Source organism: Castor canadensis, chromosome 4 (assembly GCF_047511655.1).
Source record: "Castor canadensis chromosome 4, mCasCan1.hap1v2, whole genome shotgun sequence".
NCBI classification, from domain to species: domain Eukaryota; kingdom Metazoa; phylum Chordata; class Mammalia; order Rodentia; family Castoridae; genus Castor; species Castor canadensis.
The window spans coordinates 183,055,342-183,076,795 of record NC_133389.1 but is presented as its reverse complement, the minus strand read 5'-3'; the positions used below and the strand labels follow the sequence as shown (position 1 = coordinate 183,076,795).

The 21,454-nt window shown below is 45.7% G+C and overlaps 1 protein-coding gene across 2 annotated transcripts; it reads right to left on the bottom strand.

The window, feature by feature from the left end:
- Positions 1-1,133: 1,133 nt before the first annotated feature.
- Asb1 (ankyrin repeat and SOCS box containing 1) lies at positions 1,134-20,163 on the bottom strand. Of its 2 annotated transcripts, XM_020174500.2 has the most exons (5): positions 19,830-20,161; positions 16,359-16,500; positions 14,174-14,476; positions 7,397-7,782; positions 1,134-5,925 (listed from the first exon to the last, which is right to left on the bottom strand). In XM_020174500.2, the coding sequence occupies exons 1-5, from the start codon at positions 19,876-19,878 to the stop codon at positions 5,798-5,800; spliced, it is 1,008 nt and encodes a 335-aa protein (XP_020030089.1). In that variant the 5' UTR covers positions 19,879-20,161; the 3' UTR covers positions 1,134-5,797. The 2 variants fall into 2 exon arrangements, with proteins under 2 accessions (XP_020030089.1, XP_020030090.1); XM_020174501.2 differs by lacking the exon at positions 14,174-14,476 and having other exon boundaries at positions 19,830-20,163.
- Between the last annotated feature and the right edge of the window lie 1,291 nt (positions 20,164-21,454).

Sequence of the window (21,454 nt, the reverse complement as noted above, 5' to 3'; positions counted from 1 at the left end):
GCACCTTGCCTCTCTCCTTTCTTGGTTTGCTCCCTCATCGGGGGTATACCCTCTAATAATCTCCTAAGAAAGGGTATGTTGGAATGTAAGGTTTTAAGAGTGCCTACAAATCTTTCAGCATGACTTTTAATCTTCCTGAAAATAATTTCCCTTCAGAAATCTGGTTCACATTTCTCTTTCCATTGTGGCAGAACTCTCAAGCTATTCCAATTCCTGGTACTTTGTATGCATACTGTTTATTCCTCCATAGGTTCCTCAGTGTTGTAAAATTTCACAGGGATGTGCTTTGTCAAAGGGTTTTACCATTCCTTCGTGTTACTATCAAGTTAACCTTGGTAATTTGGAAACTTACAGCCATAGAGCTCAGACTCTCTTGAGTTATTTGATCACACTGTAAGGTGTGTGATCGTTTCTTTGGCATCACTGTATCTTCAGGTCCTTCCTTTGGTCTGTGTGATTCTTCAAATAAGTCTCTTTCTGTTTCATTCACTTCCTGCCTGGAGGGCACGAGCACAGAGGATTTTACATACTGTGCTGAGTCTGGCAGCACATCCTTTTGGTCTCTCACTGAGATGAAGGAGGCACAACTGCCCAATCACTGGAGTAGAGAGACTGTCTGTTTCTTGAAAAGGCCATTTGCCCTCTCTCGACCACTCCCAGTGGACTTGGAATGGCCATTCCCAAAGCCTCTGGGAGCTCAGATTCTCTTATGTCCTCCTTTCTTACAATGTCACTTTCTCAGGTGTTTCTAAGACAAGTTACCATTCACCCACTGTCTTAAAAGTTTCCAGATTTTGTTATTTTTAGTCATCCTAGTGAATATAAGCTTTAAAAAAAACCCTATCATTTCAATGGGATTAAGGAGGAGTAACAGTAAATGACCACATTTAGCTGTGGTGAGAAGTACAGCCTTTATTGTGAGAACCTAAGTGTCCATCCCCAAACTAAGAGTTCTATTATTGCAGATGAAGGAGCAAATGGTGAATGCAAAGTAGTACCCTCTGCCATACAAACCCAACAGAGAAGTGCTGAGGCAGCCTGTGATGAGTTCTTGCTTTCCAAAGCTCAGGAGGGTATGAGGGACGAAGAAAACACCTCAGAGGGCAGACACAGAGGACAGGCCAGGGAGCACCTCAAGATGAATAAATATCTTTATTCAATTCATTCATTCTGGGGCTCATCCCAAAGCTCCACACCTTCACCCTCCCACTTGCAAGATAAGTCACATATAACAGAGGCCAGAAATGAGAGCCTCCCATCACCTCAGCACCTCACAAAATGCTATACAATGTCAGCTGGAAAGCTGGAGATTACAACACTTTTAGGGCCACGACTCTCTTCAATCCAGAAACCATGGCCACTAAGTGGAACAGGCTGTCAGGCAGTCTAAGACCATTTTGGGTCCATCCCTGGAGCCCCAAGGTCCACAGAGCAAGTAGAAACATAAAGCCAATTTCTTCTTCAACTGTGCGCGCCATGTTTGCACACAGATAATGCTTCTACCTATTAAGATACACAGTCCACAGAATTCTTAAGGCATTGGGGGGGGGATTAGAAGGGAAAAGAGCATTTATTAAAGTTATAAATAACATATCAAAAATTTCCATTGTACTTCTGAAAGCTCTTAACTAGGCAAAAGTCAGGATCGCAGCCACTGCAGACAAACACACACTCGTCACCAAAGCAAAGGGAAACTGACGGTTGGTAGTGAGCGTTTCTCTTCAGCCTGTCTCAGGCACATGGGCTCCAGTACACATCACACCTGCGTGCCCAACACCCAAACAAAGCAATGGGTGCTACACAGATACCACCGGGCAGAGCAGGCCACTGCTGGCCTGCTTGTGAGGCAGGTGCTCTACTGCTTGAGCCACTCCACCAGCCCACAACAGGGAAACTTAAAAAGAAATTTTGGGGATTGACAAAGAGAAACCAATACCACCAATGGCATTTTAAAAAGCAAAAACACTGCCCTCTACCATCACTTCATTTTAGAAAAGGACATTCTACCATCCAATTAGAAAGGAGGACATGACCTCAGAATAAAGAGAATCCTGTTGGTTGAATAAATTTGACTCTAAGTTGTCCTTATACTTCTCACCTGCGTAGAGCCCTCTCTGCCCAATGCCACACCGTGGGCAACAGTGACCCCACTGCCCGACTAGGGAAACAAGGTCAAGCCCGGATCTTCACGTCACAGGCAAGATCTTCTAGAACTGCCACTGCCTCAAATGCAGTTCCACTATGGAGACAACAGTCACAAAAACAGCAGTTCCCATGTGCAGAGACTGCTCCTCTACAAAGTGCTTGTATGCACATGTCACATGACCTCACCAAATCCCATGGGAGAGGCACAGTGGGCAGCTCTTCTTGTCTAAAGTGGAGCCTCCACGGCTCCCAGGGACCTGCCAGGCCACACTGGCGGGTGGCAGCAGAGCATAGGTTGGAGCATACTCTCAGGCAGTTTTCCTAAGCTCAGGCCTATGTTTGATGAATGCTGCTGTTTATATAAAGAATCAATTCACAGAAGAAGGAAAAAAAACTGAAGCCTGATAACATAGTCAACATTAGGAAAGTACCAATTACCTGTTTAATAAGTATATTTTGACTAAACTTATCTACTATCAAGCAGAACACCAATAGACAAGCATTCTGCCTTAAGCCCTTTTCTGGAACAAGGCAGAGTATAAATAAATAAATTAAATTAATACATAAACAACACAAGTAAAAAAGTCACAGGACTTCTGGAAACAGACCTAAAACCCCAGGACTCCAAAGATAACTGAGGTATCAACATTACCCCATCCTAGCCTGCCAGGTCCATCTCTTCACTACAGCCAAGACTCTGGGTACATGCTCTTTTCAGGGCCAGTGGGGGCCCCGGGAGTGGTGACAGTCAGACAGACACTCCTAGGATGGGCTGAGGCTCCTTCTTTCTAGGCCACTGGCCCCTCTCTTGGGGACAGCTCTGGGTAGGTGCAGCAGCCCCACCAAGTACTACCACATATCCTTGTGGGATATAGTGCTCAGTGCTTAGAAACATGATCCAGAAAGTGCTCACGTGGAAGGCTACCCTGTCAGAACTTCCTTATCTTGTGCCCTTGACAAGAAAGACAAGGGCACTTTAGTAAAGTACGCGTCACTAGAAGTAAGGGGGAATGACCTTAGTTAGCTGCCAAAGCGGTTTTCAGATGCACGTTTGGCAGCTATGAAATTTCAAACAAGAGGGTGAACCTCAAAGTGCTGTGGTTCTGAAAAACTTATAAGGGAAGCTGACTGGAAAACTGATCACTTTGCAAGTGGAAAGCTGTGACCCTAGCCACCTACAGGCCAGACGGAATACAACACATGCCAGGGGAAGACCAAGAATAGGCCTCTGGCCCAGCTCATTCTCTCCTAGACATATTACTCCCCAGTCACACCTACACAAGGCCCAACTACAAGGATCAATTCAATACATTCTTCAAGAGACCATGGGAAAATGGTTCCACACCCCAGAAGCAAGCTCTGCACTCAGCAAGAAGGGAAAACACATACTCTGCCAGGCCTAGGTCCTTGCCTCTGCACAGCCTACAGGTCATGCTAGAGCACTCACAACTCCTTCACAGGCAGCATCACAATGTTGCTTTTCAGAAGGTCTGAGAACAGAGCCACCATCCTATCACGGGCAGGCCCTCACAGAAAGCACCCAGCGGAGCAGCCTCTGTGCTGTAAGCCTGGCCCACCTAGAGAAAGCCTGCTCTCTCCTCTCCTGAGGCAAAGGGCAGAGTTGGGAACCTACCCAGTCAAGAGCTCAAAGTGAATTGACTTAACTACCTACTCCTGAAAGCTACCAAGGTGACAAGCCAAGGCTGACCCATCTCCAGTAAAGAGAGACCCCTCCAGAATGGTCAGACTACCCACAGGTGGCTTAAGTCTCCACATAATCACTCCCTAACCCCTGAGAGCTACTGGCCCAGTCACAGTCCAGCTATGGTCCTAGTCCCAGCCTGAGTGAAGAACACCCCAATCCATCTCAGGCTGAGCCCTGCAGCACATGCTCCAGAGGCCACAGCCCCCATCACGCCAACTCCTGGGCAGGCTCTCCTGACCTCAATCTGACCAAAGCCTAAGCCACCCACAGGAGCAACATGGAGGCCAGCCCAGGCCTCAGGAACCCAGTCACACTTTCAGCATAGAGTCCCAGCCCTCAGCCAAGTCACTAAGCTGAGTTAATGCTCCAACCACTGTTTCCCCTCTGAACCAACTGGCAGCTTTGCTCCCCCTCATCCACCTGCAGGCACACACAGGTCAGCTCAGTGTTCCTGCACAGAGCCTGCCTATGACCCTGGAGGCTGGGGTTTAGAACTCCATCCTCAAGCCACAGAACATAAAGGTAGAACATACACTGCCTGTCTGTTCAGCTAAAACATGATGCTAATAATTAACAAAATATCATCAGTTTAATTTTTGCAAGTTAGATTTCTCTTACGGTAAAAAATCTAAGAGCTCTGAAATCTGCTCATTACTAAGCACTTCTAAAACTTAGAATCACCACAGACCCATACAATGGTTCTCAGAGGCTTCAAATGACAAAACAAGATTTCACTGGAAACAGCAGCAACCTGGGAGTGCTGCAGTCCTTGGCCACCTGCTAATGACCTGCACACCTGGCTGCACAATCCTGAGTGGGAAAGCAAGCCCCATCCACACAGCCAAGGGTGCCTGCAAAGTCATCTCTCTCATCTACTGCTAACCCTGAGCATGTCAGGGATAGACTTCTGACCTCACTCTATCCCCCTTCTTAGATGCTGGAAGCAGCCACCAAGACATTTAGGCCCCCAAAAGGGAAGAGCAAGAGCCAGATGTTTTGTGGACACCAAGCAACTAAAAGCTCAGAACCACTCAGAAAACAAACCTGAATTTTCACTTTCTGACATTTAAGGGACTGAAGAGAGTAACTCCACTGTCATCTTCTATTAGAACTGGCAGTGAATGCTGTTGGGATGGTCCTTGGTCAAAATGCAAGCAGTCATTTATGGCTAGTTCCATGTAGGCCTCTGAAAATCAATCACTGTCTGGAAGCTCCCTAAAGTGAAAAGGCAGAACCCTCATGCCACCTGTCAGTGTGATGTGAGGCACAAAAGTGTGAGAACAGGTACTGTGTGATGACACAGCACTGTGACCTCCATACACGAAGCTAGCAGACAGGGTATGCAGCTAGAACCTATCCTAGAATGAAGATAACTCACTGCACTGAACACTGCAGTAGCCCAGGAGGGTGTGTGCATGCTGACTGCACACACTGCTTAACCCAGGAGTGGGAAAATATGCTAGCAACTTCATGAACTGTGTTTCTGCTCCCCACTTGTTTTGTTACCAAAACCCCATTTGCATTTAGATATAGGCTTTAATAGAACAATTAAGATGCAAAGTAGAAAAATAAATGGCACAGTTCTGGAAAGTGCTAAGAGTCTTTCCCACTTGGGGATGTCACAGGCCTCCAGCCTCAGCACACACTTTACACACTTCATGGCCTATCTCATTAATATGCAAGTGCAAAAATCCAAAACAGAGATATTCAGGAAAAACAAAATTAAATTTTGTATGAAGTTCTCGGTTGACAATGACCCAAGGACCATTCAATGGCCCAAGCACCTGAGATGGAATTACATACAATCCATGAGAACGAGAACATTTCTGCTTCAACAACAGCCCAGGTCAAGTCAGCAGCACAGAATGTGGTTCATGGGATGCCCAGTCTGCATCAGCTATCACTGAGATTGCTGTCTTCCTCGCTGCTAGCAGCCCCCTCTGAACTCTACTCGTGAAGTAGAAACTTCTTTATGGGGTCTGGCAGAGGCAGCAAGGGAATTAGGTGAAGTCGGTATTTGCCAAGAGCTCTTCTCACAGCCACACGGCACAAACTCAGCAAGGTCCTGGGAATACCTGGAGAGCCAAGGAAAGAAAGAGGAGGAAGGAAGGTTAATTCCCATTCTAGTTCTGAAGGGCAAAGGCTAGCTGTGACTAACAAAGCCGCACTACTGCTCATACCAACTTCCTGTTCTGAGTCAAGCAAGTGAACTATGAGCAAGGTCATGTTATCTGCTCCTTCCATCTTCACAGCCTCATGAACACAGGCATCTGCTCATTGGGACACTATCTCTTCCCTCTGTATCTCCTCCCGTCCCACACCCTAGGCAAAGAAATAAGAGCTGCTCACTGAAGTCCCTGCAGGTGTGAGCGATAGACCCTAACCCCTGGGTCAGTCCCAGAAAGACCAAGCAGAGTTACAGCACACAGACTGAACAGAACTTGAGGGCGCAGCGATCCTGCTCTGGGTCAAAGAGGCATCGCCAAGTCCCTGCCTCAGCTGATGAAGCAGTGATAAGTAAAACAGTAACAAGCACAGCAGTTTTATTCTATCAATGTGGTTCCCACCTGACCACCAGCAAATTCTGGGGAAGGCAAAACAAGAGCATGCTTCAGTGAGCTGGTTTGGGTAAACTCAGTAAGGATAACGCACTGAAGTTAATGTTTTGTGAGAGGAAAGGGATTAGAGAAAAAAATCCAGGCAGGAATGAGGATAGGATGTAGGGCAGAAAGACACTCGAAGGTGATTTCTGAATCCAAGAAAGCTATGGTAATAAGGCCAAGCTACAGATCAATTCCAAACTCTCTCGCCATTGATTTCAATTTTTTTTCCCCTTGAAGGTACTGGGGTTTGAACTTGGCCTTGTGCTTGCCAGGCAAGGGCTCTACCACTTGAGTCATGCCCCCCCACCGTCCTTTTGATTTTAGTTTGTTTTTCAGATAGGGCCTTACACTAATTTTTGCCCGGGCAGCCCTGACCCATGATCCTCCTGTCACTGCCTCCTGTAGCTAGGATTAAAGATGTGTGTCACCACATCTGACCTGATCTATTAATTCTTTAGTAAAATCTTTCTTCACCAATAAGCAAACTCCAGATTTTATTCTAACAAAAATTGGACTTATCACACAATCCAAACTAATGGTATTTGGAACTAAAGGAAAGGAAATGGGGAACCCTAGAAAACAGCCTTACAAGTCTGCTCATTTAAAAACCATGTGAAAAAGAAGTCACTGTCTCTAAGAATTTGGGGTCACAAAGCAGAGTAAAAGGGTAATGAGAATGTAATTCTAGGAACCTGGAAAACATACACAAATTTTCATAGATTTCCTGGTATCAGCTCTTGCTCTTGGAGCCAAGGAATTGCTAAAGAGAAGCATAATTTCAGTGGCCATTCTGGAAAACTGCCAGTCCTAATTGAGGACTGTTTAGTTTAGTTTAGGATTTTGTTTAGCTGGAGTTTGTTTTGTTTTTAAATTACTACTATATCTTGTTGATTCAATCAGCCCAAAAAAGACTACAAGTCAGAGCTGAGCTCAGAGCACTTACTTCTGGCCTCTCTAAAGAGCTGCAAGGCCTCGGGGTCCACCTTCCTTCTGCCTCTTGACTCTGGACCCAGTGATTCCCACTTCACCAGGTTCAGGTTGGCTCCAAACTCTACCAGCAGGCTCACAAAGGCTGCCTCACAGCCATGACGCAGGACGGCATCCATAACACACCCAGGGGATCCCCTGTAGAACTCTTGTGTGTTGACAGGACCATTGCAGTTGAAGTCAGGGTTTGCCCCTGCATGCAGGAGCAGCCTGAAGCACTGCAGGTTGTGGTAGGCAGCACTGATATACAGGGGGCAGACCACCAAGGAGGTGAGCCGCCTTGAGAAAGGGGGCCGGGTGTCAGGAGTCAGGTGATGGTTGACATCGACATCAGCCCCATACCTACAGGGGAGAGGAAAATCAGGCCTTACAACAGATCAACCCATCCACCAAGACTTCCCCAGTCACTCTGGAGGAGGCCTTAATACTGTGACCCTGGGAGCCACTGGAGATTCCACAGGCCACAAATACAGGCACTTCTCTATGTCTGCAGGTTCTGTACCCAAGGATTCAACCAACTGTGGATCAAAAATATCTGGAAAAAATTATGCCTATACTGAACTTGCACTGTCATTTTCTTGTTATTATTCCCTAAGCAACGCAGCATAGCAACTGCTTTCATTATATTAGATATTATAAGTAATCTAGAGATGATTTAATGTACAGAGGAGGATATATGGCAGTTACATACAAAAACAACACCATTTTATATAAGAGACTTGAGCAGCCTCAGATTTTGGTATCCAAGGGGATTGTGGAACCCATCCCCCATAGATACCAAGGGATGACTGAAGCTTCATTACTTCCAGCAAGGTAAGGTTGCAGGTAAGAACACACCACACACATCCCCAAGGAAGTCTTTCAGACCTTTAAAACTCCAGTATCTCCAAGGCTATTTAAACTATTTCAGAGCAAAGAAAAAGAAGGAAAACTTCCAAATTTATATCATAAAATTAGCATAATAGAACTAATTTCATTTACAAATATCAATTTAAAAATCTTCACTAAGAGCCAGGCAGCGGTGGCTCATCCCTGTAATCCTCGTTATTCAGGAGGCAGAGATCAGGAGGATTGCAGTACTAAGCCAGCCTAGGCAAATAGTTTGCAAGACCCTATCTCAAAAAAACCCATCACAAAAAAGGGCTGGTGGAGTGACTCAAAGTATAGGCCCTGAGTTTAAAAAACAAAAAAATCTTCAATAAGATATTAGCAAAGAAAATCTGAACATGTATAAGAAAGCAATACACCGTGACCTCATAAGGGTTATTCCAAGAATGCAAAGCTACTTCCAATTTTAGAAACTCTTATCATAATTCATCATATTAATGGAACTAGAGAGGAAATCCCAATTATATCTATGAATGCAAAAGGAAAAAAGCCCATCATTAAACTCAATACTTATGCAAGTTTAAAAGTACTCAGTAGAGCAGAAATAATAGCTATTTCCTTAAAGTGGTAAAATACATTCCCAAAACCCAGAAGCTGGCATCTCCAGGCAAGCACTTCAGGCTGCCCTGTGATAGGGGTCGGGGATGGGGAGGAAGAAGAAGACAACACAGACTCCCATGTTCCAGTCTTCTCTGCGACACCAATGCTGTTAGTGCAGTTAGGCAAAGGAAGACAACCTGATGAACAAGAAGTAAAATGCTTCCTGTACTCAGAGGATATGATTACAATGTCTGAAAGGGCCTAAACAAATAGTAAAGAAAAAAGCAATGAGAGAATTTATTAAAGTAGCAGGTGATAAAACTGATAACCATCTATTTATACAAAAGTAAGTTTAAAGATAAAGTACAAGATGCCCTTGATGATAGGAAAACAATTGTTTAAAATGACCTACCTAAGCATAAACTGAACAAAAAAGGTTCCAAGTTTGCATGAGGAAATGACAAAATACTAGTGAAAGTTACAAAAGTAGACCTAAGAGAATGGAAAGACATACCAAGTACTGAATAAGAAATTCAAAATATTAGGGTGCCAAGTTTATAAATGCAAATGCCATTCCTGAACCAATTAAATTGATTACAAATATAAATGACATCTCTGGAGGGAGATAAATTGATCATAAAGTTCATCTGGAGGATCAGGCGAGCTCAGCAATAATGAGGAGAGGCAATCCCAGCATACGTTAAGCTTGTTGTAAGGCCTAGGAGATGAAACAGAGTCACCTGTCAGCACACGGACACAGCACCACAGAACTGTACAGTGAATCCAGAAACTGACCAGACCTCACACAAATTTAGTACATGGTGAGGTGGCATCTCAAGGAAATGGGGATAAATAGACTTTAGATAGATAGACAGACAGACAGACAGATAGATAGACAGACAGATAAAGAGTTTTTCCAGATAATTGAATGTCTGTATGAAAAAAGATTAAACCCATTCATCACTACACACACCAGGACAAATTCCAAACAGATCAGAATTTTAAATGTCAACTATCAAACCATAGAAAAGCTAGAAGAAAACTTCTAGGTAGAATTTGCCATCTTATCTGGTAACACAAAATCCAGAAAGATAATGTTAACACAAAAATCAACAAAAAACTTACATGTGTCCAGAAAAAAAAAAAACAGCATAACTAAGTAAAACAATGAACTAAATATTGAGAAAATGATGTTATACAGGGTTAAGGCCCTTAGCACAGTTTGTAAAGCTAGGATGGCTCTCTGCCTTTCTCCTTAGTCACTGTTTTTGTTTGTTGAGGCACTGGGACTGAGCTCCAGGCCTTGCACTAGCTAGACAAGCAGCTTACCACTGGAGCCACACCCAGACTGGTTTCAGCTCATTTTTCACATAGGATCTTGTGGTTTTGCCCAGGATGGGCTTGAACCACAATCCTGCCATCTCCACCTCCCAAGAAGCTGGAATTCAGGCATGCACCACTATGCTCGTCAACACACAAGAGCTTCTAAACAACAAAAGCTAATAGTGCTGTTAAAAAATGAGCTGAAAACAGGGCACCGGTGGCTCATTTGGGAGGCAGAGATCAGAAAGATTGAGGTTCGAGGCTAGCCTGAGCAAAAAGGAAGATCCTATCTCAAAAATATCCAACACACACACACACAAAAAAAAAAAAAAAGACTGGCAAGGAGACACAAGTAGTAGAGCACCTGCTCAGCACACATGAGGCCCTGAGTTCTAACTCTAGGACTGCAAAAAAAATAGGAAAAAATACCATAACCTAAAATAGCTACTTCTCGCCTATCAGACTGGGAAAAATTCAAAAGTGTATTGGCCAGGCTTTAAGGGAACAGAAGGGCTCTCTTGTTCACTGCTGGGAAATTTTCTGTGAAGGGGAATTTGGCAATTGCTACTAAAATTACAGATACATTTACCCTTTGACCCATCGATCACACTTCTTGAGCTCTATTCCCAAGATATGTGCAAAACTATGAAGGCACAGGCAATTCATTAAAGCACTCTCCATGACAGCTAAAGATAGAAAACCTCCGTCAATAGGGAATACTTGATTCATTTGCAAGCAGCAGAACCACAACCTAGGAAAAGGAATAAGAAACATTGCTACATATGCACATGTGCTCTGGAAGATGAATACTGAAAAAAGCAGGATGATAATGTATCCAGTGTAGGTTTATCTTACAGGTTGCCTGTGTGAATATATGGACCATACTCAGACATAAAGATTTGCTCATTTCTAACAGTAATAGAGGACAAACCACAGAAGTTTGAAATGATTATATGGGGAGGGAGAGAACACAGGACAAAGGAAACAAAGTTAGAAGTCAGACTTTTTTTAATATACCTTGTTTTATAGATTTGATTTGGAGCCATGTAAATATTTTACATACTGAAACAAAATTAAGCAAAAAGCAATCTCTAAAAAGTAAAAGCAAGAGAAACCAATGAACCCAACTGCATACCTAGCTGTGCCATCGTATTCTCCCCAACACTATGGATCCTCTTTTCAGGTGCACCGAAAGCTCAACCCACAGACTTAGCACAGAACACTCCCTGCACCAGACACACTGGCAAGGACCTAGGGCAGGAAGCACAGTTCACCAGCACGACAGCATCACGCAGCACTCCACACTTACGCGTGGCAATCAGTGCTATACCCCTTCTGACCCCCAAGGACGGCCCAGATGTAAGGAAGCCAATCTCCCACAGAGCAGGCACAGAGGCCATCACAACCAGTCTCTAAATGACACCACAGGCAGAGCTTGTGCACGCTCAGAGACAGCCAATAAAAGGCTAGCAGCATTTACAGTTAGTTCTCTCAGGCCAAGCGCATACCACCAATCACTTTTAGTCTAAACAGGGGTCAGCCAGGTACCCTGGTGCTTTGCCAGGGAAGGCATCACCTTAATCAAAAAATCAAAGTGAACATCTGCAGTAATGGGACCAAGTAAAATCCCATGCAGCCTGGGCAATAAGACAAGCTGGTATTAGCTGAGTCGTGGGAGCAGTTTAGAACATGCATAAAAAAAAAATACTGGATGCGATCCAGTTAATTTTAATCCTGAATATTTTCCAAGTTCCTTTTGTTTTAGTATCTTTGGCAAAAAATAAAATGTACAACCCAATAAATCAACATAACTTTTGCACATACAAAAATACCACTCTTGCCTTTCATTCTAAAATATCAGCAATATATACCACAGGAATTTACAAAGAAGAAAACAAAGGTTACTTACAGAAGGCCAGAAAATTATAGCAGAAAGATGACAGCCCTGCCTATGGGAGTAATGACACTGAAAGGCAGAAGCTAAGTTTAGGTTACAGTCTGGTAATATTACGTGATTAGTAACTTAACAATATCACAATCCCATTTTCCATAAGTCAATCATCTTGGAATTTAGACTATAGAAAAACTTTTAATAGAATAATACATGCTCCTGGTACCTCACTGCCCTGTTCCTCGGGATGTATCATTAGGTTTTCTCAAGAAGGGCATCTATACGTGCATTTCTCATGGTCAAGTCTGTAGGCAACTCAAAGCGGTTGTCTATCAGTTCAGTGAAATTCCCAAAGGGATTTCGGAACCAAAGCAGAATTTCATTGACTGATCCTATCAAAAACATTTCCAAATTAATGCCTACATTCTCCAAGATGCAGCAATATAGAACTGAAGTAACTTAACATTGTCAGGCTAGAAATCCTTAAAAAGAGAAAGCCTCAGCTTCAATTATCAGCTTCTAATATAAAAGCTTACTGCTCTTGCTTATCTTTCCCAAACCAACTCTACAATCATTTAGTACATAAACCTTTTAATGGAATAAATATATGTTCACTATCTACTTTAAAAATCATTCTGGCCAGCCACTGGTGGCTCGTGCCTTTAATCCTAGCTACTTGGGAGGCTGAGATCTGGAAGGCCACAGTTTGAGGCCAGCCAGGGCAAATAGTTTGTAAGGCCCCATCTCCAAAATAACCAGAGCAAAATGAACTGGAGGAGTGGTAAAACATCTGTTTTGCAAGCACTCAGCCCTGAGTTCAAACCCCAGTCCCACCAAAAAATATATACATAAATAAATAATCACATTGTGTATCAGGCAAAAGGAATGCTCACTTGACCCCACTAATGGTAGCCTCAAACAACAGGACCCTTACCCAATCCTTTTCTATATGAAACAATGTCACTAGGAACCAGCTACCTAAACTGCACCTGAACCATGTGATCTCCCAAGTAAAAGAAGGAAAAACACATCTGTGATAGAAAGAAGTCACTGGACACATGAAAATTGGAAACACAAATGACTCAAACAAAGTAAGTAAAAGTTACCTATTAGTACAATTAAAACAAGACTGCAAACCTTCTAAAGTAATGAAAGTGGAAAGCAAAGGAAACAAAAGACATAAACAAAGGAAATGGCTAAGAAACAGAAAAATAACAGAATAGACCCTAATATCAGCTATGGTAACCCTGCTACTGTGTTTAACAAAAATTATTCTAGACAAATATGAGCATACATAGAAATACTGAAGGCCACTTAAGACTAAATACTACATAATGCTATGTAAATAAGCCTCAAATTAAATCAACAGTGTTCATTTGCACAGGGGGCATAATCCATAAGCAACAACTTGCATGAGCTCAATTAGCATCAGAACAGTCAAAACAAAAACTATTTGAAATACAAGGGACAAATGTCAACGGTGATTAGATTCACTTTTCCCTAAATGAGGGCAGATGTGACCACAGAAACGTAAACAACAAGGAGGTACTCTGAATTTGGACTAACATCCAGAACTATACAAACCAAACACCCATGGTCATGGGCTTTGTTCCAAGCATTCACAACAATACAGTTTAATATTAATAAATAATCTTTAAAACCTTAATCTCCAAAATGGACGCTATAGGGTCCAACAAAATCAGAGGTTCATAAAAAGGTTCATAAAATGTACTACCACAACTTTCTCCTCCATAACTCTAAGACCAAAGAAGAAACAACTTTGATTACAGCTATTGAAAAATAAGATACTTAAGAGGATATTGCCAATGTTATTATCAAATGTAAGCTAGTAACTCTGAAAGCTTTTACTATTGATCAAGAATAAAATAAGCATCCACCTCACAAAGTAGAAAAAATTAAAATACATACAAATGAATCAGTTTGCAGAAAAACAAGAGAACTGAAAGCTTTTAAAAGACTAGCCAAACTGCCAAGTCCCCTAACAAATCTAATTTTAAAGGGAGAGAAAAGCAAACAGAAAATGAGGAGGCAGAAAGTGGCTCAGGACCCAGGAGGCGCCACGGCACTGACCTGATGAGAGCCTTCAGGATGTCGGCCCTGCCCACGCGAGAGGCATGGTAGACCGGGGTGCTGCGGTGGTGACGGCTTCCGTTGGGGTCAGCGCCAGCTTCCAGGAGGATCCGGGCACTCTCCAGGTGCCCATTCACCACAGCCACATACAGGGCAGTCTGCCCCTTGACATCCACCAGGTCCACCTCGGCCCCCTTGCGGATGAGGAAGTCCACACAGTTCCCATGGCCTGCAGTGGCTGCGATTCGCAACGGTGTGCAGGGGAGCCAGCCACAACACCAGACAGACTTCTCATTGATGCGGCTACAGGGAACACAGGGAGCTGGTGAGAGGCGCCCCAGGAAGCGGACAGACGGCTCTGCCTCCTTCACATGGGTGGGGTGACAGAGACTCTCAAGAAGGGCGGTCACCCAGGCAGCCAGCCCCTGGGCTTAACATGCCTCCACTATGTTCTGTTTTCCGAAATGCTTTAACGGTTTTCCCCTGCTGACCTGCGCAGGGCTGGGTAGGCACTGACAGCCCCATTCTGCAAGTGAGGAAGCTCCAGGCTCAGGGAGGATGTGCAGCACTTGCACGAGATTTCTAGCTCCTGGACATCCTGACCACATTCCAAAGGACACTCCTCTGCAAAGTGAGAAGGGACCACAGGGACGTAGTCAGGATGGACAGCGCACTCACCTGGGAAGCTGGGTCAGTGCCCTGAGTCCCCTTTCACCTATGACCACCAGTGAAAACCACTATGTCCCTTAACCCTGGCCCAGCATAAGGGAGAGCCTGCAGAATCTCTAAAGTGACATGGGGGCTTCACTTCTCGCCAGAAGCAGTGGCAAAATAACCTGACTCAGTCTTCAAGGAGTGTGACCATCAGATGCCAGCTGATGCCAGCTACTTTGCCATCTACTGACCCTCGTGATCAGCAAATGAGGTATGGTTCACCTCTAGCTTCCAACAGAATTTGGAACAAATCTCCGAACCCAGAACCCTGAACCCTGAACCACAGCCTCAGGAAAAAGCCAAGTGAGCAGCACCTCCCCAAATCTCAGTGGTGCTCCTTCAGCTGCACACTGTCCTGTGTGGGCCTATAAAGTCAGGAGCCCCCAGTAACTCACCACAGAGAAACAAACAACAAAGAAAAATGTCTTAAAGACAAAGTAGAATCACTGCACCTGAGTTTAAGAAAAAAAGGGGAAAAGCCCGGGAAAAAGCAATATGGACTTCGCTGAACTGTCTACTGTTACATCCCAAGTTTAATTAAGGCACTGGGTTCTTGAGTCACATTAAATACAGTTAGAAAATGAGTTTTTTAAAATACTGATGACTAGTCTGATGAAAAAAATGCTAAGACACTAAAGCACAAGAAAGGGCCACACTCAGGGACTGCTAGAAGTCCTTCCTGGGGACCATCACAGAAAACAGTAGTGTCAGCGCTGCTATTCTAGTCCTCAATGAGAAGCAGAAACAGAAAAAAAGATGGATGGGTTTCAGTTGCAGTTGGCTTCAAAATCTACTTGGAACTCCCATCTCAGGAGCACAAAGCAATCAAGGAGACTCCAGAGAGAAGGAAGGCTGGGTGCTCTCCCAGTGTCCTACATAGGCAGATGAAGAAGCAGGACCCTTTGCTATAAATGGAGAGCTGGGGCCAGTGTGGGGACTGGCAGGATTTGGCAAGGCAAGAGGCTATGGATAGGGGAACAAGAGGGAGAACGCTCACCATATCCCGGGAACAAAGAGTCACGTGGCCTGAAAATGAAGGAGCAGAGAGCACCAAATGAACGTAACCAAAGAAGATGGCTGTGGACACCCAGGACCTCCTGGGCTAAAGACCCACAGGAGACTCAGAGGCACAGGGCCACTGAAGAGGGTAATAGTGATGCCTTCAGGAATAATATACCTTTGAGAATAACACTGAGGAAGGTGATGCCCAGAGAGGACCAGAAGTTCTCAGAGAATAGAAAGGTCAGTGACGGAGCTGGACTTGAACACAGCTCCCTTGCCCACACTATTCAGCCATCGCCTATAACTCTTTAACCAACCTCCCTCACTCTCCCTTTATCTCCGTCCTCTACAACTGTAAAGCATTCCTCTGAGCATGAGGGTCTTCATCTGCAGATCAAACCATGAGGCTCAGATTCACACAGACCCACAGGGGCCCGAGTACCTGGGCTAGCACAAAGCAGCCACTCACCTCCGGTAGCTCTCATCTTGTAACAGGTTCCTGAGGGTCTGGAGGTCCCCCACATATGCTGCATCATGAAGCCTCGTGTCCTCACAGTGCTCCAGTGGATGGTCACAAAATTGCTCCCTTAGCCACTCCTTCAGATTAGGACCTGCACTGAAGAGAGGGGCTCCTGTCAGTGCAGAAAAACCTCGCTAAGGCCAACCAAATGGGATGCCATCTGCAACAGGTCCTTCCTGCCCAGCTTCATGGGTACTTTTCAAACTCCCAAGAAATAAGACATAGAAAAGCTAAAAATCTTTCCCTTATCAAACTAGCACATTCCCTACACCTACTTTAACAAAAATTTTAAAAAGATGATGGGCCCGGGGAACAATGAGCCAAACTACTTCAGAATTAGTATTCCACAAGAAACTTAAAAAAAGTACTAGCAAACTGCAATAAAAAATATTTTACCAAAAAATCTAGCATGCAATTACTCTGATTTATCCCAAGTATATAAGTCTATCTTAAAACGGAGGAACTATGAGGGAGAATGATAGCTACCTCCCTCACCACAAAGGGACACTGATTAGCAACACCCAAAGGCCAAGGAAGGGATGCTGCTACTTACAACATGCATCCCTTACCAAGCTGCAGACACAAGGGTGTCTACACCAGAAACAATTCATCAGACGTGCTACTGTACCCCCAGAGGTTCATTTGTTGAAGGCAAGTATTGGGAGACAGCGCAGTGTTCTGCCTCACAGGTCACAGGGTCAGTGGGAGAGTACCTTTGGAACCCTAGTGCGTTCTCACCAGGAACCCAGTCTCTGGCTTCCTCTTTAATGATGTGACCACATTCTCCCTTTCCTGCTACCAGCACTGCTATCTGCCACAGGGTGACACAGACAAGGGGAGGGGCCCTCATCAGGGCCTGCACCATGCTATGTGGACTTTCATCCCCAAGACTGTGAGCTAAACAAACCTCTTTTCTTTATAAAGTTTGTCTACCTCAGGGATTTCATTATAGCAACGAAAATGGACTAACAGAGACAGTAAATCTATGATGGATATACTTTGCTGTACAGAAACTATATCTCAACAAAAAGGAAAACTAAAACATATGTATATAAATATAAACCCAGACCTATAAAACAAGACAGTAAATACCATGAGCAGAAAAACCACACCATGTACTGAAATGAAAGACTGAACACTAGAGAAAATTTTAATTTATCAATAAATGAGGTTTACCCAATCTATTTGGAGTTTTGATATCAAATATGATAAAACTATTCCTAAGTTTATTTGGAAATACAAATAAAGAATAGCTTTTTTGTTCTTTTTAATTAATAGTAGTGAGAAGACACCTACCATACCGGATAACAGAACTCTCATTAGAATTTTAAAAAAAAGAAAAAAAACAGAATCAACCGCTCAGAAAGACCTTTGTATAAAAAATTTAATTTGTGATAAGTGGGCAACAAAATCAGAGAAGATGGAAGTGTATTCAACAAATGGCATTTGTACAATTAAATTCCTATTTGGAAATAACTGAATCTTCACTCACACAACAGCCCAAAATAAACTCCAGAGAATAAAAGAGCTTTGTAAAGACAGCTGCCCTGGCAGGTGTGTAAGCAGACAGCGTGAACTCAGACTGCTGAGTTCAAGTGCCATGCTGTCCTGCAGTTATAAAGCACATCCCTCCAGAAGCAGGCTTTTGCCATATGTTGAACTTCTCTTTATAGTCAAATCAAGTCTCCTTTGAATACCTACTGTACACAAGAGTTGGCCTTGGTACAATAGGGATGCTGAGTAAGCATCCTTGCCCTCCAGGATTTGACAATCCCTTGCAAGAGATAAGACCAAAGGCGACAGGCAGCAGCAAGGTTCACAAACACATGTCCCTCACTCTGATCCCATGACCAGACCTGCATCAGATCAACAAGCAAGCATCAAGCCCAGAACAGGCCTTCAAGCTACGACCCCAGGCTTCCTTCAGTTTTTACCCTCCACTGTAACTGCCCCATAGGCACAATTATGGTAGGATGAAAATGCTCAAAGCAGAAATGGGAAAGACTCGGATGTTAGGCAAGTGGGAGCGACTGGACTTACCAAGACCTCTGGACCTCCCTTTGCTGGCCTCTTTTCAACACCCCCACCAGCTCTATGCACCCCCAGAACCTTCCCCAGTTCTAGAGTCAAAGACAATTTCAAGTTTGCATTTTTCTGATCTGAATTGTCATTCCAATGACAATTCCAGGACAGCACTTAAGCCTTGCTCTCTACCCAATCCAAAAACACACTAAGGAAAAGTGGGTGTAGGGCAGAGGCGATGGTGCTTCCACAGAACCCCTGCCTATGAAAGGAAGTAGCTGTCTGTCCTTTTTTTCCAACTAAACAGCCCTCATTCCCATCTCTCACTCTTGCACGAGATGACATTCCATACCATAAGATCTTGACCTGGGGTCAAAGTCAAAACCAACCAATGCCCAGGACGGTAGGGATCTGTCTAGTTTGTTCTGTTCACTGTGATAAGCCCAGCTAAGTCCTGCCAACAGCAGGTCCTCAATATAGGTTTTTTGAATGAATGGAGGGAGGGAGGGATGGAAAGGCTCCCTGCACCAATCTCCAAGTCACCAACATGGACTTCTAAGGTTTTTGCACACTTGTAATCCTAGCTACCTGGGAAGCTGAGATTGGGAGGATAGCAGTTAGAGGCCAATCCAGGCAAATACTTCGGAGCCCTATCTCCAAAATAAGCAGAGCGAAACGGACTAGACGTGGCTCAAGCAGTACAGCGCCTGCTTTGCAAGTTCAAACCCCAGTATCGCAAAAAAAAAAAAAGAGTTGCAGTAATGTGTCTTCGATTATTACTAAGTAATAAATTCTTTGGACATGTGCCTCTCCAAAAACACAAGTGGGCACGCAAAGCATTTAGCCCACATGGGAAGCTCTGAAAGCCAAGGAGGGGATCCCACCGCGGGGAAAGCGGGAACCTCTCTAGCAAACTCGCATTTGCGTGGTGGCAGCTCTGCAAGGTGGAGACCCCGTGCCAGGGGCTGCTCTGGACGGCCAGTGAGAGTCGTTCTCTGCTGGGGGGGCCGCTGGACGTGCTGTGTCACTGACGAGCTCTCTGGGGACGGCGTTGTCGCCGTCGCAGTCTGTGGGAGGTTGCCCCCCCTGTACCCCCGGACGTCCCGAGCGCTGACCCCTGGGGTCTGTCGTGAACGGTGCGCTCAAGGCTGGGAGATGACACAGGTCCCACTCTACAGCTGGAGTCACGATCAGACCCGTACCGGCTAACGAGATGGCAGTTACGAGGCTGTCCACCCGAGCAGGGGTCGCTGAGGACCTCGGGGGGCGCGACTCACTGGCGGCTCCCTGGAACAAGGACGCAGGGCCTGGCTGGGTGCGGCTGCCTGGCCCCTGAGCTGGGGCACCGGACCCACCCACCCCGGCTCTCGCCACACGCCCCGCGGCTGCCCACGTTACCTGCGGGCCCAGGTCCGGCCCGCCCGTCGGGCCCGCCGCCCTCCGCCATAAGCGCTCCAGCCCCCGGCCCGGGCCCCGGCACCGGTCAGCCGCCCCAGCAACCCAGCCCCGACCACAACCCCACGGCCGGAAGCCGCGTGGCCCACGACCACTTCCGGTGCCGCGGGCAGGTGGGCCGCGGGGAGGGCGCAGCTTCCGGCGGGCCCGCTCCTTCTTCAAGCGCTTCCGGCGCCACGCGCGGGGCGCGGGGTCTCTACTTCCGAACCGAAAGCGGAAGAGCGCTGGGGACGCCCGCTGTCCAGTCCGGGCTCACGTGAGAAGCAGAGGAGTCTGGGAAAACGCATCCCTCTGGAGGCGGAGCCTGATTTGCATGTTCTGGGACCTCTGGTTGGTCGGGGCCGTCCCCGCCTCCGGGGGAGAGGCGGAGCCTGTCAGGGCGTGGGCGGGGCTACCAGCAGGGCTCCCTAGCCACGTTGGGTGTTATGGTGAGAGCACCCTTTAAAATTGAGACCTGCATTGGTTGCCCCGAGCAGCTCTGAGAGGGCATTCACAGAGCTGCTCTTATCTGTTCCTCATAGCTGGGCCTATAGAGGGGTACCTGCAGGCTGGACGCTTATTAATGTGGTATTAGATGCCGCTTATTAGATGCATGCACCCCAGGATTCCTCCCAATAAGCCACGAGTCATGTCTGTATCTAATTACAGCCCAATGCCTGGCAGTGAATGGAATGCATTGGTGAGCAAACGCATGACTTCTTACACACTCCTAATTTCAGATAGTGTACCCTTATCAAACCGTGTGAATTGAGTTTGGCTTCTTAAGCATGATTTCCCTAGACTTCTTCCATTCTCCCCCACCCAAGTTAGGGAAGGCGACAGTACTTGAAGGAAACGTGAAGGAAAACATGGGTTTTTCCAGTGGAAGGACTACAGATAACAGCAGCAGGTTGATGACACTGGGGACCACAATCCCCAACAAGATGGCTGTGACCTTGCTGGCGTCCTTGTATTGTTATAGCACACCAGACAGAATGAGGGAACCTCTAAGTGGGAGCTAGCACCACCTCCCACCCCTCCCACCCCCAACCCCCCAGTCAAGTGCATAGCCCAGGCTGGCTCAGATGCATGGGCCTGTGTGGCCCAGATGCACTGGGTGGGGCCCACCTGGAAGCAGCCCTGGCAGGTCCTGTGGGGTGTTTGGGAGGGAGTGAGGAGCTTCCTGCAGTGGTGTTTGGACCTGATAACAGCAGAGAACACCACTGGCGTGAGGGGCTGGTGACACGCATGACAATGCAAGGCAAGGAGTCAGGGGTGTGCCCACCCCACTGGCTCTGCTCCCGCACAGCTGCACATCCTGGTGCTCCCAGGAGCCTCAAAAGCACTGAAGCCCCCAAATCACCCATGTGTACATGGATGGATGAGAAGATGAACAAAACGTGGTCCATCCAAACAGTGGAAGAGTACTCAGCCTTAGAAAAGAAGGAAATTCTGACCCATGCTACAACATGGATGAACCTGGAGGGCATTATCTGCAGTGTAATAAGCCAGCCACAAAGGACAAATAATGCGTGATTCCACCCAAGAGGTCCCTAGAGGAGGAAGATCCACAGAGACAGAGTAGAATG

Bases quoted from the DNA above. Each gene is read 5' to 3' on its own strand.
- Asb1 (XM_020174500.2), bottom strand. From the start codon at position 19,878: ATGGCGGAGGGCGGCGGGCCCGACGGGCGGGCCGGACCTGGGCCCGCA. The intron at 16,501-19,829 runs GTAACGTGGGCA...TCTTCAGTGCAG, and splicing joins GGCCGGACCTGGGCCCGCAG to GTCCTAATCTGAAGGAGTGG. The intron at 14,477-16,358 runs GTGAGTGGCTGC...TGTTCCCTGTAG, and splicing joins CAAGATGAGAGCTACCGGAG to CCGCATCAATGAGAAGTCTG.